Source organism: Giraffa tippelskirchi, chromosome 5 (assembly GCF_054371585.1).
Source record: "Giraffa tippelskirchi isolate mGirTip1 chromosome 5, T2T-mGirTip1v1.2.pri, whole genome shotgun sequence".
Lineage (NCBI taxonomy): Eukaryota > Metazoa > Chordata > Mammalia > Artiodactyla > Giraffidae > Giraffa > Giraffa tippelskirchi.
Window position 1 is genome coordinate 5,901,986 of NC_137279.1, and position 17,102 is coordinate 5,919,087.

General features: G+C 43.0%; 1 protein-coding gene and 1 non-coding gene across 10 annotated transcripts in view; both read right to left on the bottom strand.

Moving 5' to 3' along the window:
• Positions 1–17,102, bottom strand: part of LOC145504534 (uncharacterized) — a 52,792-nt gene that overhangs the window by 15,920 nt on the left and 19,770 nt on the right. The window contains exons 1-4 of one of the 9 annotated variants that reach the window (XR_014052275.1): positions 15,378–16,376; positions 12,180–12,312; positions 9,881–10,071; positions 6,501–6,563 (exon numbers count right to left, since the gene is read on the bottom strand). Coding sequence is in view for 1 of the 9 variants with exons in the window: in XM_081485604.1 (XP_081341730.1) it covers positions 6,501–6,563; positions 9,881–9,889 (72 nt within the window). In the remaining 8 variants the exon portion in view is untranslated. Of the gene's footprint in view, positions 1–709; positions 2,686–6,500; positions 6,668–8,535; positions 9,331–9,880; positions 10,072–12,179; positions 12,313–14,574; positions 14,737–15,377; positions 16,786–17,102 lie in introns of those variants that run through there. The other 8 variants (XR_014052280.1, XR_014052278.1, XR_014052281.1 and 5 more) reach the window with 8 other exon arrangements.
• On the bottom strand, positions 6,715–6,849 carry LOC145508141 (small nucleolar RNA SNORA48). The gene has a single exon (XR_014055399.1). It is a non-coding gene; the product is annotated as a small nucleolar RNA SNORA48 (small nucleolar RNA).

A 17,102-nucleotide genomic window follows, 5' to 3' on the forward strand; every position in this document is an offset into this window, starting at 1 on the left:
GGGGGTGACTGCTAATAGGTATGAATTTTCTTTTTGAGGTGATGAAAATGATTATAGTAAGATTGTAAAATCTGTGAATATATTAAAAAACACTTGTACACTTTAAGTGGCTGATTTGTTTGGTATGTAAATTATATTTCAACAAAGTTGTTTAAAAAAGAGTAAAAGTTGGAAGAGTGGGATTGACCATCAAAAAAGGAGTCAGGACTTTGTAGATTTTACCTTGATTGTGATGGCAGATACGTGGATGTATAAGTTTTTCAAACCTCACTGAGATGTGTGTCTATTAATCCTCAATCAAATTGATCTGCACAACCTCAATAATAAGGACTAGCAAACCAGTTTTAAAAAATGGGCAAAATATTTGAACCAACACTCACAAAAAAAGATATACAAATGGCAAATAGGCATATGAAAATATATTCAACATTATAAGTCTTTAGGAAAATGCAAGTTAAAGTAACAATATTATCCCACTACCTATTAGAATGGTTAAAATTAAAATGATTGACTAAGTGTTGGCAAGAATGTGTCAGAACTTAAACTCTCAAATACTGCTGGTGCTAATGTAACATGGTATGAAGATTTTATAAAATGCTTGACAGTTACTTAAACATTCCACATACAGCTGCCACACCATCTAGCTATTCCACCACTAGGTATTTACCCAACAGAAATGAAAACACATGTCCGTACAAAGACTTGTATATAAATATTCATAGCAGTTTTATTTGTAATTGTGCAAAACTAGAAACAATCCAAATACGCATCAACAGGTGACTGGATAAACCAATTGTGGCATATCTCATTTACCAGTATAATAGGATGAACTATTGAATACTTATTGAATGAGTCTATTAAAAAATTAGAACATGCAAACAAATTTATAGCGACAGAAAGCAAGTCAGTCGTTGCCTGGGAGGAGGTTGGGGAGGGGCAGGATGGAGGGCACAAAGAAATCTCGGGGCATGACGGGTATGGTGTGCATGTGGTCTTCATTATGGTGATAATTTTATTGTTATATACATATATATATGCCAATGTCAAACCTTATTAAATTGTGTATTTTTAAATGTGTGCAGTTTATCACGTGTCAGTTATACCTTCAGTTCAGTTCAGTCACTCAGTCGTGTCCGACTCTTTGCGACCCCATGAATTGCAGCACGCCAGGCCTCTCTGTCCATCACCAACTCCCGGAGTCCACCCAAACCCATGTCCAACGAGCCAGTGATGCCATCCAACCATCTCATCCTCTGTCGTCCCCTTCTCCTCCCGCCTTCAATCCTACCCAGCATTAGGGTCTTTTCCAATGAGTCAACTCTTCGCATGAGGTGGCCAAAGTATTGGAGGTTCAGCTTCAACATCAGACCTTCCCAGGATTGATCTCTTTTAGGATGGATTGATTGGATCTCCTTGCAGTCCAAGGGACTCTCAAGAGTCTTCTCCAACACCACAGCTCAAAAGCATCAATTCTTCAGCGCTCAGCTTTCTTCACCGTCCAACTCTCACATCCATACATGACCACTGGAAAAACCATAGCCTGGACTAGATGGACTTTTGTTGGCAAAGTAATGTCTCTGCTTTTAAATATGCTATCTAGGTTGGCCATAACCTTCCTTCCAAGGAGTAAGCGTCTTTTAATTTCATTGCTGCAATCACCATCTGCAATGATTCTGGAGCCCAAAAAAATAAAGTCTAACACTGTTTCCACTGTTTCCCCATCTATTTCCCATGAAGTGATGGGACCAGATGCCATGATCTTAGTTTTCTGAACGTTGAGCTTTAAGCCAACTTTTTCACTCTCCTCTTTCACTTTCATCAAGAGGCTCTTTAGTTCTTCTTCACTCTCTGCCATAAGAGTGGTGTCATCCGCATATGTGAGGTTATTGATATTTCTCCTGGCAATCTTGATTCCAGCTTGTGTTTCTTCCAGCCCAGCGTTTCTCATGATGTACTCTGCATAGAAGTTAAATAAGCAGGGTGACAATATACAGCCTTGATGTACTCCTTTTCTTATTTGGAACCAGTCTGTTGTTCCATGTCCAGTTCTAACTGTTGCTTCCTGACCCGCATACAGGTTTCTCAAGAGACAGGTCAGATGGTCTGGTATTCCCATCTCTTTCAGAATTTTCCACAGTTTATTGTGATCCACACAGTCAAAGGCTTTGGCATAGTCAATAAAGCAGAAATAGATGTTTTTCTGGAACTCGCTTGCTTTTTCGATGATCCAGCGGATATTGGCAATTTGATCTCTGGTTCCTCTGCCTTTTCTAAATCCAGCTTGAACATCTGGAAGTTCATGATTCACGTATTGCTGAAGCCTGGCTTGGAGAATTTTGAGCATTACTTCACTAGCATGTGAGATGAGTGCAATTGTGCAGTAGTTTGAGCATTCTTTGGCATTGCCTTTCTTTGGGATTGGAACGAAGACTGACCTCTTCCAGTCCTGTGGCCACTGCTGAGTTTTCCAAATTTGTTGGCATATCGAGTGCAGCACTTTCACAGCATCATCTTTGAGGATTTGAAATAGTTCAACTGGAATTCCATCACCTCCACTAGCTTTGTTTGTAGTGATGCTTTTTAAGGCCCACTTGACTTCACATTCCAGGATGTCTGGCTCTAGGTGAGTGATCACACCATCGTGATTATCTGGGTCGTGAAGATCTTTTTTGTAACTTAATAAACCTGTAAAAACAAAGATACTCCACTTAAAGTTCTTGGCTTAAACAGTCTGTGTCCTCTTGTTGCTCGTTGACTCCATGTGCTGAAATTCTAGGCAGGAGAAATGTCCCCCGTGTCCTCGACAGGCCCCTGGGGTCCAGCTCCGCTCTCAGGTTGCCCAGGCTCCTCCCCAAAGTCACGTTCCAGAGGATGCCGGTCAGCCATGCATCTCTATGCTCTCCATGAAGGGCTGGCTGCTCCAGGCCACACAGTGTTCCTTTGCTCACACTAGGACCTCTTGGTGTGTTGGCTTTAATAATTATTTCTTTATTATTCATTTTGTTGTCAATTTTTTATGACCACCAACACAAGCAAAATCATTTAACTCAAAGTAATTCTCCTGATACTTTTTTTCAAAAGTGAGTATATGTAAGATACCTAACAAAGGTGTGTGTAAAAGAGCCTATGTCTGAAAAGACTTCATCGATAAGAGAAGTTTGAGGGCTAATGCGGGAACACTAGTGACTTACTGAGAGGTGGAGAGGGATTGGCATATGTGGCACCTGCAGATAAAGGGACACAGGGTTTGCTGAGATCTGAGTCTTCCTCTTTGAAGTTTCGTGAGCTCATCCTGAGACCCCGGAGTCCCTCTTTCTTCCACTACCAGGAAGGATGGAGATCCAGTCAGTGCAAGAAGGCAAAGTGTTTTCTTGCTTATTGCCTTGCTAGTCACCTGTGCCTAGAGCAATGGAAACTTGGGGGCTATCAGGTGACTTGGGGAGGTATTTTCTATCTTTACCTTTATTGAGGTACCACTCGCTACCACTCCAAGAGGTGCGCTAGCTGAGCTTGTGGATCTGATTTATGAAGTGGTTCTAAAGGCAACTTTCAGCTGTGTGTCCGTATGCAGCTCTGTATGGGCCACTCAGCAGGCATTCAGATTGACAGGGGGAAGCATATGCATCTCAGAAGGAAGCAGATGCTCCACAATCAACAGTAATTTAGAAGGAAAAGCAAAGGTGAAAAAGGACAGACCCCATATCTGACCTCACAAAGTTTTATACCACTGCTGTCTCCTTCCTGAGGCTCCTGAGTGCTTTATGTGTCTTGAGCCAATGCACCAAAGGCTACTGGCAACTCTGAAAGAAGTAGCCACCAGAAGACTGAGTTATGGGAGTATAGACACTACCAACTTCAGCCGTTGCCATGGAAGGGATGTTATTGTTAGGGGATGATGCAGAAGAGACCTTCCGAGAAGTGACCAAACTTGTAGCTGAGAATTGAACACAGTGTGGTGAAGGATGAAGATCAAGGCCTTTGGAGTTTGAGAACAACAAAGACCACTCAGATTGAGAATCAGCTCTACCACTTCCTGATCTTGGAAAAGTTATTTGCTTACTCACAGCAACATTCTATCAGCTGGAAAATAAGGATATTAATAATAATAATTCCTGTCTTCTCAGGATCATTTTAAGGACTAAGTGGAATGATACATGAAGTGATGAACTGGGGAGTTCTCACTTATGCCAAAAGATAGATTTTAGGTGGTTTTAAATACAGGAGGCATGGCGTTTGGTTGAAAAAGGACTCTTTAGCTGCCAAAGATGTTTTTTGGACCTGAGACTGATGGTCAAGTCAGCTGCTAAATGATCAAAGCAATGGCCATACCTACAATGAATGGGGCCATCTTTTCAGATTTAAACCACGGCCCAATGGCAGCACATCAGTGAAGGCTATTTCTTCTTCCTACTTCATCTTAGTGAAAATAAAATGTTTGCTGGCTTGGAAAAAAGGCCTTGACCTCAGGCAAAATAAAAAAAATTCACAACTTTCAGGTACACGAAATGACTTGTGTTCACCAGCTTTGTATGAACACTGAGATCTCTGGGTACCATGATGTGTTTAATCGGAAGCTGGTGAGGGGCATTAAGTAAATGTCACGGGAACATCATGCTGCTCCTGTTGGGCGGTAGAACACTTTTATTTCAGGGCCAGAGAAAATGTCTCTTTAGAGGATTCTGATGTTCCCATTAGTATGTCATGGCCCTCTGCACACATGCAGACAAGGGTTATTTTTAAATTATTCTCTTCCCACTCAAAGAATCATGACAACATTCAGTCTCCTAAAATCTCTACCTGGGTGAAAAAGAGGAAATCTCTCTGGTATCTCGTAAGCTGACTTCTCCAACTTCCCCTGAAGTTTCTGACAAGCCACCCTTGTCCCTTTGCCCATGGTTGCCATTCACTGCCAGTGCACCTGCCAGCCTCACGGCCATCTCTTGTCCTCTTCCTTGTCTATCAACTGCAGTGGGGTCATTTTCACCACCGCTGATAGTGCTCTTACTGGGGACTGCCTGGTCGGCTCCCCTTTTTGGACATACTTTTCTCATTGAAGGGCTTTCCTTGTGGCTCAGCTGGTAAAGAATCTGCCTGCAATATGGGAGATCTGGGTTCGATTCCTGGGTTGGGAAGATCCCCCGGAGAAGGGAATGGCCAGTATACCCACTCCAGTATTCTGGCCTGGAGAATTCCATGGACTGTACAGTCCATGGGGCCGCAAAGAGTCAGATATGACTGAGCAACTTTCACTTTCACTCACTTCTCATTGAAAATCCAGAGGCATAGAACCCATGGAAATGGTTAGGTAGCAGGGAAGGAGGGTTGCAGGCTTCTCTGTATGATAATGCTCATATTCATATTCACGTTCAGTTTGTGTTAATTAATGCATAAACCGTAAAGTGTCTAGGTTAGTACCTGGCCTGTACTAGGCATTGCATACATGCCATTATTATAACATAAAAACAGAACCATGGCACATGCATCACAACTTATGAAAGTAATTATGGACCATGCTGTTTCATGTTCTAGTGTTTCCCAAGCGCATCAGGTTTTTTTCTTAAGAGATAGAGAAACGCTCTACTGGACTATTGGGGTGGCATAGATGGGTGTGAGAGAACTGTCAGCTCTTCCATCCTTTCTAGACACAGTGCTTCTGAAAGTATCTTCAGAAACATTCCTAGCCTAGTACTGGCACACAGGAAGTACCTAATATATATACCTAACATATATTAGGTACTTTCTAATTTTTCCTCTGTATAAAAGAATTGTACTTAGAAATCTGGACCCAGGCCCCATTAAGCAGCCCTGCTCTGGAGCCCAGGGGAACGCCATTCACAGCCACACTGGTGCTTCTTATCTTTAGGCTCCTGCTCCTGGAGGAAGTGAGCTTGCACATGCGCTCAGTTGCTTGAGTCGTGTCTGACTCTTTGTGACCCTATAGACTCTAGCCCCCAGGCTCCTCTGTCCAAGGGATTTCCCAGGCAAGAATACTGGAGTGGGTTGCCATTTCCTTCTCCAAGGAATCTTCCTGACCCAGGGACCAAACCCACATCTTCTGCATTGCATGCAGATTCTTTACCGCTGAGCTATGTAGGAAGACGAAGTAAGCTTAGTTGCCCCCACATCAGCAAAGGACTATGCCTTTCTCCTCTAACTCCTTATCCTGTCCCAATCTAGGTGGTAGTTTTTTCTCTCCCTCAGCTGGCTTTCTCTCTGCTTGACAAGCAGTTCTTGTTAATATTCTTTTGTTTTACAGATAATGATGATGATGATAACAATCTTTCTCACTTGCACAGCGCTTTCTCGTTTTCATCACTTCCTCTGCCTTGCTCTTCTTTTCCCCTCAATCAACCGGATGAGTAAGTAGGTGAGTGCCTCCTGTCTTTCCCGTTTACAGACCAGGATATGACATTCACACATACTCCTGCTGTTCTAAGTTCACACAGCTAGGAACTGGCGGAAACGGAACTAGAATTTAAGGCCTTACCTTCAGGCCTTACCTTGGTGTTTTCGCTGTTGCAGATGATTTCCTGTGGACAAGTGACAGGTCTGGAAGCACAGAGCTGAAAATGAGCAATTCCTAAGATGATGAACGCTTCCCAGGTTGCAAAAAATCCACCTGCTAATGTAGGAGACCCGGGTTCGATCCCTAGGTCAGGAAGATCCCCTGGAGTAGGAAATAGCAACACAAGTATTCTTTTTTTTTTTTTAAGTCCATGAGTCTAGGGCATGAACCAGTCATGGGCACAGAGCAAAAGCCAAGCTAGGATAAACAAGGAGTTGTTTCGTCCCTCACTGACATGAGACAGGCGCCATCAACCAGGTGCCACTCTACCCAGATCAGGGACAACAACCCAATATTCTTGCCTGGAAAATTCCATGGACAGGGGAGCCTGGCAGGCTATAATCCACGGGGTCGCAAAAGCGTTGGACTGAGCCCACACACCATACACATGAACAACAGCAGGTGCTACTGTGGCCAAGAGAAAACCAGCACTGTCAGGCTTAAAACAGATCCAAAAAATGACAATTTCAATAGCCAAGAAGTATAGCAAACATTTCTGGTAGCAACTTAATTTGTTGAATGAATACAGGAATGAATAACATAAAAAAAGAAGTACATTCTCTAAAGATGCGCACACATCCTTATGATCAATTCAATCACCTCAGCTAGAGGAAAAGTGACCTCTTAGATTCTCAAAGAGCACTTTTGACCCTCAAAGGACATTGGACAGTGCCTGGATACATTTTTAATCATCATGACTGGGGATGGAGTGCTACTGGCCTCCAGTTAGTAAAGACAGTCAATGCCATTAAACATCCTACCAGGCACAAGCTAACCCCGACCATACCCCCACCCCCCAAAAAAATCATCTAGCCCAAATGTCAATAGTGCCAAGGTTGAGAAACTCTGCCCTAGAGGAATAAACATTTCCACACTTGTCCTACTTTCAGGATAGAGACAATCTTGGCATTAACCTTTTTTATGAGTCCGTACGTATGACTACTGGGTAATGGGAGTCCTTAAGGGAAGGAGAAGGGCTTCAAGAATTGTATTTGATTTTAAAACCAAACACTGGCTCAGCCCAATATTTTTTCCTCTCTACAAATTTAATACACTCTCCTTTGTGGATAATAAAGGAGTGGGGAAATAAGAGTCAAGTGATGTTCTACAGGGATGTGCTTCCATGAGTTGGCAAAGTAAGATCTGAAATATTGATAATTAATCTATACAGACCTTGAGAATGGAGAGCTCTGTTGAGAGTTGGAAAGGTCAAGAAAGAATTGACTGAAACAAAACAAAACAATGTGAAAGGATAAGAGCTCCACGAAGGTCAGGGCTGGAGGAAGGCTTAGAGATGATATCACTGCTCCTTTTCTACATGGGGAAACTGGAGTCCCATGCAGTGTGCCCTGATAATGCACAGTGAGGTCCAAACTCAAGCTTCAGAGTGGTTGAGGTGAAGCAATGTCTCTAAAGATTCTGCAATGTCATCCCAATCAGTACAGGGACAGTTCTGACGGAGTATTTCTCTGTTTACTAGGGCATTGTCAACTCTGACAGGGAGAGAGCTGAGAAATGCTATCCTGTGAAACTGGGTTCTTTAATACAAGGTTGACAAAATGATACTAATACTCCTAATGAAAATTTGCACATCACTTTTACCTTTTCTGGTTTATTTACATATGCTCTTTCCCACCTTCTCAATTCTCTGTACATGCCGTCTTCTTGTCTCTCCTTTTTCCAATCATCCTTTGGATAGTGACCCATCCCCCCTTCTATAAATCATTCCTGACACACCCTCTCTTCATATGCATGTGCACACATGCATGCATTCACACACACACACACACACACACACACCACATAAAATAAATCCCTCCCTACTGCGTTAATTCTATGCTTTATGCATCTTTCTGCAGTACAATAACCTGTGTCATGTTGGATTTTGTGAAAACCAATAAACAACACCCCCTTTATTCCTCAATTGAATTCAGAATCAATTGAGAAATAAGACACAGTTGTCAAACAGATGGATATAAAAATATAAACTTTATTGGTAAATTTTACTAGAGAACATGGCTTAGATATGCAGCCAAGTGTGCCTCCCTAATAATTTCCTCCAGAGTGAAACTCCTGCATCCAGTCCCAGGAGAAGCATCAGTGTGCTGTGGTGGGTGAGCAAGATGATGGAAAGAAAGAGGCCCCACACTTTCTCTTCCTGTAGCTCGGTAATTTTTTCCTTTCTTGGGGACCAAATATTTCAGAGCTGACATCAAAATATACAGTCTGTCTCCTCTCTTAGATTGTGGGCAACTTGGGGGCAGGGCTACCATATGGTCTATCTTTGTTTATTCAACTCCAGGTTTAGCGTCTGGTACATAGCAGGTCTGCTAAATGAACGATGTTAGACATACTTCATGTCTTTTTCTTCTGCCTCATTTCATTCTTTTCAAACGGAAATTGATGCTGCCGATCCTCCCCCAGCCAGCCAGGCTCCATCCCACCCCACACGTTACAGCAACCAATTTTCCAAAGTCCCTGTGGAGTCACGTCACTTCCTCTTTTGCCGAGGAGGGAAATAAAGCTCAGAGCTCTTTAGTGACCGGAGTATGAATGGAGCCGGCCGGCAAGCCAGCGGTAAAGGCAGGTCCAGTGTGCGGACCTCCTCAGGCTTCACGTGCCACGGGCTCCTCCTTGCTAGCTCAGACCTCACCTCTTTCTTCATCCTCTCACAAATTCTTAGCCAATCCTGACTAAGGCAGAAATTCGAGTCGACTTAATTTTTAATATGGGCTTCCCTCGTGGTTCAGTGGTAAAGAATCCACCTGCCAATGCAGGAGACATGGGTTTGATACCTGGGTTGGTAAGATCCCCTGGAGGAGGAAATGGCAACCCACTCCAGTAATTTGGCCTAGGAAATCCCGTGGACAAGGGAGCCTGATGGGCTACAGTTCATAGGGTTGCAAAAGAGTCAGACACGATTTAGGGACTAAACAGCAACAATTTTTAGTATAGTGAGTTTGTAGGCTTCAGACTTTGGTGGGGTTCAGTGGCCTAGTTACCACTAGAATCCCACCAGCTAAGATAAAAAGGGGTATCACTAAGCAGAGAGATTGCGAAGCTCTGTGCGGTCCCCCAGCCGGAGCCCACCTTTCCAAAGGGTTAGTCAACACCCCCTTTCACAGTTTTCACCCACCCAAGGCTCACCTTCAGAACACAGAGTCTACCCCGAATTCACTCCTTCTAGACAAACGTGTCAAGGACACACTGCTAAGTACTGACCACGTGTCTGGCTTCACCCATAATCCTGGCTCCTGTGTTCTGCCTACCCGGTCAGGATTTCATTGCCCACTCCTGGCAAACCTGCACACTCACCAAGGACATAGACTCTACTTCCAGCTTTTCCAGCTGTTGCCTCAGAGCTAGCCTCTGCTCTGCAGTGTCCTCCAGCTGATACCTGCCCGTCCCTGTGGGCAGGGCTCCGGTGAGGTCCCGGCCTGCTTTAGTCTCTTTCTTCCATCCTCTCCTCACACCAAAGGTAAAGCATCACGTCTTGGAACTAGGACCTATCATTTGTGAAACAGGTGGATGTGAGTAGATTGTATTAATTGTCCTCATTTTTAAAATGAAGATACTGAGATCTAAGGAGGCTTAGAAGCCCACCCCAGGTCACACAGGCATGATGACCTGAAGGAAATCAGGGCTTCAAACATGTTGATCTTTGCATTCCTGAATGCATAATTCTGTCTCTTCACAATACAGCCAGACTCACTCTCTCGGCCTCTATGAGCCCCTTCCTGCCTCTTCAATCAGAAGGATGTAAAATGAGAGGAAAGAGAGAATCAAGAGAAGGCAAAAATCGTTCACAATTCAACCTAGCTCTAATCTGACGTGACAAGGCCAAGTCCATCTCTTCCTGGTGCCAATTACTTAAAGGGCATTGATGCCATGGCACCATTAAAGTAACAGCCAAGACGAATTGTAGGACCTCGTGGATCAATGTGTTCAGTGTTGTTCAACTCGTTCAATGAAATAAAGTGGTAGATGATTAACCTTACCAATGTCAATGTGTTGTTGCCATCAAATTCAGCTAAATGAATGTCCATGGCCCTCATTATAGAGTGCACTCTGAGGTAACTAATGTATTAATACCTTATAGGCAGATTATAAAAGGAGAGAATCTCCAGGGCAGGGGAATGAGTCTGAACAGAAGCTAAGATTATTTGATATTCTTAGAGTGGGGAACAGTGACAGATAGAAATGCAGAGATGTGGACTGGGTCAGTAATTGAGAGGGAGATAGAAGGGAAAAAAAAAAAAGCAATGCCCAGAGCTAGTGAACGATTGCCACCTTGGTCGGTGGGTCTGCAGCACACAGACATTGATGGTGGACTTGAGAAGCAAACCACAACTTTCCCATTTTATTTTCTTTTGGGATAGCTGTCTAGCTGGAGAGGGGTTAACTCATCCTTTTAACCTTAACCCAGCTGAGGATTTTGAAGAAATGGGAGAGTGCCTACAAGGAAAGCAGTGAGTGGGCGCAGCATGCGTAGAAAGAGCTTAGGAAGCATTCGATTCCTCCTCTTGCCACCCTGCCCCACTGTTCTGGGGTGGTGAGAACCCCTGGAGGAACCTTGGCTCCTTGGCCAAGGCTGGCTTCTAGGCGCGGAGGCAAAGGGCAGTGGATTGCAATTCAAGAGACTGGAGTTATGCTTCTAGTTCTGCTGCCCTGGGCAAGAATTCTGCATGCCCATTCCGATCTCTGGGTCTCAGGTTCCTTCTTTGTGGCACAAGGGGCTTGGAGGACTGCAAGCAGACTTTTTCAGGGTCTTGGACACCTGTAGGGTGATTTAGGGGATCCCGAGGGAAAACATGAGTGGGCAGGGTAGCAGGAATCTGCTTCTTTCCCCACTTCTATCTATCCACAGCAGCTTGACATGCATACATTGTGTATCAGGCTTCTGCATAATATTTCATGGGAAAAATAGACCCCATTGCCAAGCAAGACAAAACAAACAAGCAAACAAGCAAATCTGAAACAAAAACCCTGGACCATGTAATCCCCAATATTTAATAATTTTTAACACTAAAATGTACTCTCTGAAAAGTGATAAATGCAGTCCATTATCTAGCCTTTGTAGCTACCAAATGCCATTCAGACTGATTTTTTTTTCTCCCCCCTAACAAATGCTCCGATTATCCTGGCACCATGTGGAAATAACTTCGTTGTGTTTTTACCATCAGTACACGCATTAATGCCTCATGGGCTGGTGATAAGCTTCCAGAGGAGGGCGAGAGCATTTGAAAGGAGGCCAAGCCCAGCAGGTGGAAAGGGGAGGAGTCCTCCAAGGGAAGAGGGTAATGGTAGATAGGAGGCAGAGATGCTGATGCAGAGAGCAGACATTGGGTCACCCATGTGGTGGCAATGCTTATTTTACAGCCAAAGAGGACTGCGATTGTCCAGTAATTTCTGAGAACTATCTGCTCGGCTACTCCAAGTTCTGCATTACTGGCTGAAGCTGGGGAAAATTTTTGCCTCCCTAATGTATACTAAGTGTCTCATCTATCATAAGCTTCTGCTGGGGTGACTGATTTTTGCTTTTACTCATTCTCCACACTATCTGCAAATGTTTCCCAGAACCCAAAGAAACTCTTTTCTGTTTATAAAAGCTTACATTTTCATTTCCTGAGCCTTGATCTGCCAAAGGTCCTCCAGTTGGGCCAACATTTTCTGTAGCTACTCTGGAGTCCTTTCCTTGGTTACCTGTCCCCATCTTGGGATTTCGAAGTCAGTCCCTACAAGAGATGCTTGTACCGAAATCACACAAATGAATGTCATGGACTAGACAGAACTCTAGTTTTTTTCATGTATGTTCTTAGAAAGTGACGACTGTCTCTTGAGTTAGGAATGCTTATTTTAAAGAATGTTTTTCATATATATTGCCATATGTAAAATAGATAGCCAGTGGGAATTTGCTAAATGATGCAGGGAGCCCAAATCTGGTGAGCTGTGACTACCTAGAGGGGTGGGATCAGGTGGGAGGTGAGAAGGAGGTTTAATATGGAGAGGACATATGTATACCTATAGCTGATTCATGTTGATGTTTGGCATAAACTAACACAATATTCTAATCTTAATCCTCCAATTACAAATAAATGATTTTAGAAAATTTTAAAAAGAATGCTTTTTCTCATCTAAATGTGTACTCATTGGTGGCAGAAGTCATTATTATTTATTTGTTTTATTTTAGTTATTATCACTATTATTGGTTGGCCAAAAAGTTCATTTGTTTTTTTCTGCAACGGTGGTAAAACCCAAATGAACTTTTTGGCCAGCGCATTATCATCTCAATCGGTGTCTCCTGATAATGATGGATGGTATGTATTCCTTGGGTTACTTGGAAAAAATACCTATTCTGAAGCCCCTCCCCTAGAGTTTAAGTCAGCAGATATAGAAGGCTTGTCCAGGAATCTGTAATTAAAAAAAAAAAAACATGATTCTCATGATAACAGAAGACTAGGAAACTCCGAGCTGTAGAATCCAATGCCTAGTCCAGTGCCTGGCACCAGCCGTTCTTAGCAAATGCTTGCAAAGAATAAAGACGCTCCAGGATGCAGGCCGAAGGACCCAAGCCTAGCCCAATGAGGAAGAGAGGGGTGCATGAGAAAAGCCCATGCAACGCTCTGTGTTTCCTGAGAGTCCAGCCCGGAGGGACTGTGTATATGTCATAGACTCTCAACACCCTAGCCTCCACCTACATTGCCAGACATGGAGCCTGTATCTGCACTAATAGTCAGGGTACTCAACAGGCAGACATCCAGACTTCTCATGTTTCCCCATAACTGTCCCCTTCAGAGAAGCAAGCTGCAGATCCCAAGGAGGCATCCAGACTGCTGTCCATTCTAGGCTGCTTTCTGGGGTCACTGCTGCCTCCCGCCCTCTATCTGCTTTGCGATACAAGTGGAGTCCCTTTCTGTCACCCCTTGGCCCATCATGGGCTTCTCTCTGATGAACATTTCTGCTTCATGAAGGAGCAAGACTGCCCGAGCCTGTGCTGGGCTTGTCTGCCAGGAACACCTCTTGGCGGAGACTTCCCTTCACTTTCTTAGGTGTCTACTTGTCCCAGATTGTTGACCAGTCATCTGGCCTGAGGTCTTCTGCAGATGTGTCCCCTTGACCTTGTCATGGCTTCCCAAATCTGGAAGATTTTGCATAATTTGGTGATGCCTCTTTGAGCCCTCTGCATGAGGCTGATGGCTGAGGGTGCAACGGGGAATAACATGCAACCTCTTTATCTTAGAATCACAGGAGACCTAAAAGGCCAGAAATCCAACCCTGGCTACCCTCTGAAAACTGCTATCTTAAGATTAAGCACAGATGACTATGCGGGCTCACAGAAAGGGCCTTGACCCTGAATGCTTCAGCAGGGAAGGTCTCCTGGAGGAGGTACTTCTTGATCCGCGTCTGAAAGAGTCAGTTGTCCAAGGATGAAAGCCAAGCCTGATGAGCATGCTAGGAGGAAGAAGCAGCATGTACAGAAACAGATGTTTTGGTACTTAGATTCCCTGCATTATTTGAATATCCTGGCCTTAGACTCAGTTCCATTTAGGGAAAAGAGTTCTAGGATCAAGAGTCAGAAAGTTGTATTTTAATTATTTTTCTTCTTTTCTTGTTAGTTGTATGATCCTGAAAGAGTCACTGCTTTTCTTAAAGTCTCAAGATTGTCTTCTCTGTAAGGGGTTTGGAGAGATTTATAATCCCTTCTAGTTTATTCTACTCCGAATCTTCCTGTAGTACATATGCTGTTACTTAGCATAATAAGTTGTTCTACTCTCCAGGTAATATTTGCATGTGTGAGTATTTGTAGGTGTACACAGGCATTCATGTATATTTGGGCTCATAAGACCCATCTAAGTATAGCTGCCTTTATTATGGAATTAAATTGTATGTTAGGGAGAAGGCATACATCTATTTTTTTTTTTTTTTTTTTGCTAGACTATCATACGGCGGAGCCTGGTGGGCTGCCATTTATGGGGTCGCACAGAGTCGGACACAACTGAAGCGACTTAGCAGCAGCAGCATACATTATATAACACACACACACAAACACATACACACACATACACAATCTCTTTGGAGTAGACCGCCCAAGAGAGGTGGGGGGTTGGAGAATGGGTGAAGGGGAGCAGAACATGGGGCTGTCACAGCCTGTAGCTTAAAAATGGCTTGAGCTGCAATTAAAAAAGGCAGAGGCCAAAGGTTACTCCCTGGCATTTCGCTTGGGGTGGATAATTTTAGAGGGTGATGTGTCTCAGCTTGTTGAGATATTCTGAGAGACTTGCAACAGCTTAAGTCTGGCCAGCCTAAAATAAAAATCAGAAAGGCCAACACATTCAAAGATACCAGAGAGAAGCAGCATATTTGTTGACGTTAAATGGAGAAAAAACTCAGCTTGATTGACGCTGCTCCTGGATCCTTATTTCTTGATTAATAGTAGAGATTGGATAATTTTAAAATTATTAATTATTTCCAGAGTGCATACACGGTATCAGCTAGTCTTAGGCAGTCCCGTCACTGGGAAGGTTAAATACTCTCTGTACTTGATAATTACCTAATCACCATTACTCTTTTATATTCATTCTGCCCTAGAATTCATTATGACTGGGTTGGGTTATTAAAGCTTGCATGGAAAGAAATAAAGCACCCTGTTGTTTGCACAGGATTTAGTAGCGAATAAAATACCCTACTCTACTAGGCTATTCCAGAACAGTCCGGAATAGATTCTCCTGCCAGTTTGTTAAATTTGCTCTCAGATTCACCTTTGTGTGTCCACTAGCATGAACTGCATAAGGAAATGCAAATGAGCCCCTACCTGGGGAAATCTCAGGCCAGAAGGGAAATAACGTGCAGGAGAGGAAGGTGATGGCAATTAAAGAAGGGATCGCCTCACTCCAGAATGTCCGAGGCACTTCGGAGAAACTGCTGTTTCCCCCAAACCTCTACATGGTCAGTTGCTAGCAGGTCTCCCCAGCGATCACATCCGTTAGCTTTGTCCTTTCGGCAAAACTGTTGAATCAATGTCAGCACAGCGAGTGAGGCCAGAAACCCCTCTCACCACCTTGGCCGAAGCAGGAATTCATGGGAGCTGCAAAGGGTTACAAATAAAATGCAGTCAGAAAGGTAAGCTTGGCTTTTACAAAAGCTGCCCTTGGCTGAGATTACCATGAATGATAGCCCCTAATGTGGGTAAGGCAGTGGGGGATAAGGGGAGCTCATACACAGCTAAGGGCTGTGTAAATTGATATAAGCTTTCTGGAGGGCGGTTTGGCAAACTGTATTAACAACCTTAATAAGGTGCATATCTTTGACTGGATTTTCCTACCTTTGGGAATGCATAAAGATATGTCTCTAAAATATTAATAAGAAGCCTACATGTTGAACCATAGGGAATTGATTAGGTTAAGCATACTTTTTAAAAATAATATACTTAAGAAAAGTCAAGCTATGAACTATTTATTGATAGTGGAAATGCCCCTTATCTATCTTTAAATTTTTTTTAAAAAAGGAGACTAAGAAAAAGTAAGATACAATACTTTTCCATTTGAAAAAAGCATATATAAATATGCACTACAAAAGTATGGAAAGATACAAGGCATGATTGTTAACAATAACTACAGGTGGTACATACTGGGTGTTTTTGTTTCTCTGAGTTTTTTTTTAAACTAATTTTATCGGTGTATCGTTGCTTTGCAATATTGTGTTAGTTTCTGCTGTACAACAAAGTGAGTCAGTTATATATATACATATACATACTCTTTTCTGGATTCCCTCCCCATTTAGGTCACACAGTGCATTGACTAGAGTTCTCTGTGCTGCAGAGTAGGTTCTCATTAGTCATCTAGTTGAGATACACCAGTGTATATATGTCAGTCCCAGTCTCCCAAAACATCCCACCTCCCTTTCTCCCCTTGGTAACCATGAGTGTGTTTTCTGCATCTGTGACTCTATTTCTATGGCACCATCTTTCTAGATTCCACATATAAGTGATATTATAGGATATTTGTCTTTCTCATTCTGACTTACTTCACTCAATAAAATAGGCTCTAGGTTCATCCACCTTATTAGAACTGATTCAAATGTGTTTCTTTTCATGGCTGAGTAATATTCCATTGTATATACATAAAGCAATCATCCTCCAATTAAAAATCAATTTTAAAAAAAGAGGTATTATACTCATCTTGGACCATGGACAGACAAGCTTTAGAGAAAATGCCAATAATCTGGAAAAATAGAAAGATAAATGAACCTGAAAATTTATGTCTCTGAGCAACTTTATTAGCTAATTCTGGAAATGCCTGCCTATAGACGTCTTAATATGTGGGCTAATAAACACCTATTTTTAGTGGAGTTTTTGATTACATAATGCCCAAAGCAAAGCATATTGGGCTTCCCTGGTGACTCAGATGTTAAAGTATCTCCAAGCAATGTAGGAGATCCAGGTTCAATCCCTGGGTCAGGAAGATCCCCTGGAGAAGGCAATGGCTACCCACTCCAGTATTCTTGCCTGGAGAATTCCTTGGACAGAAAAGCCTGGTGT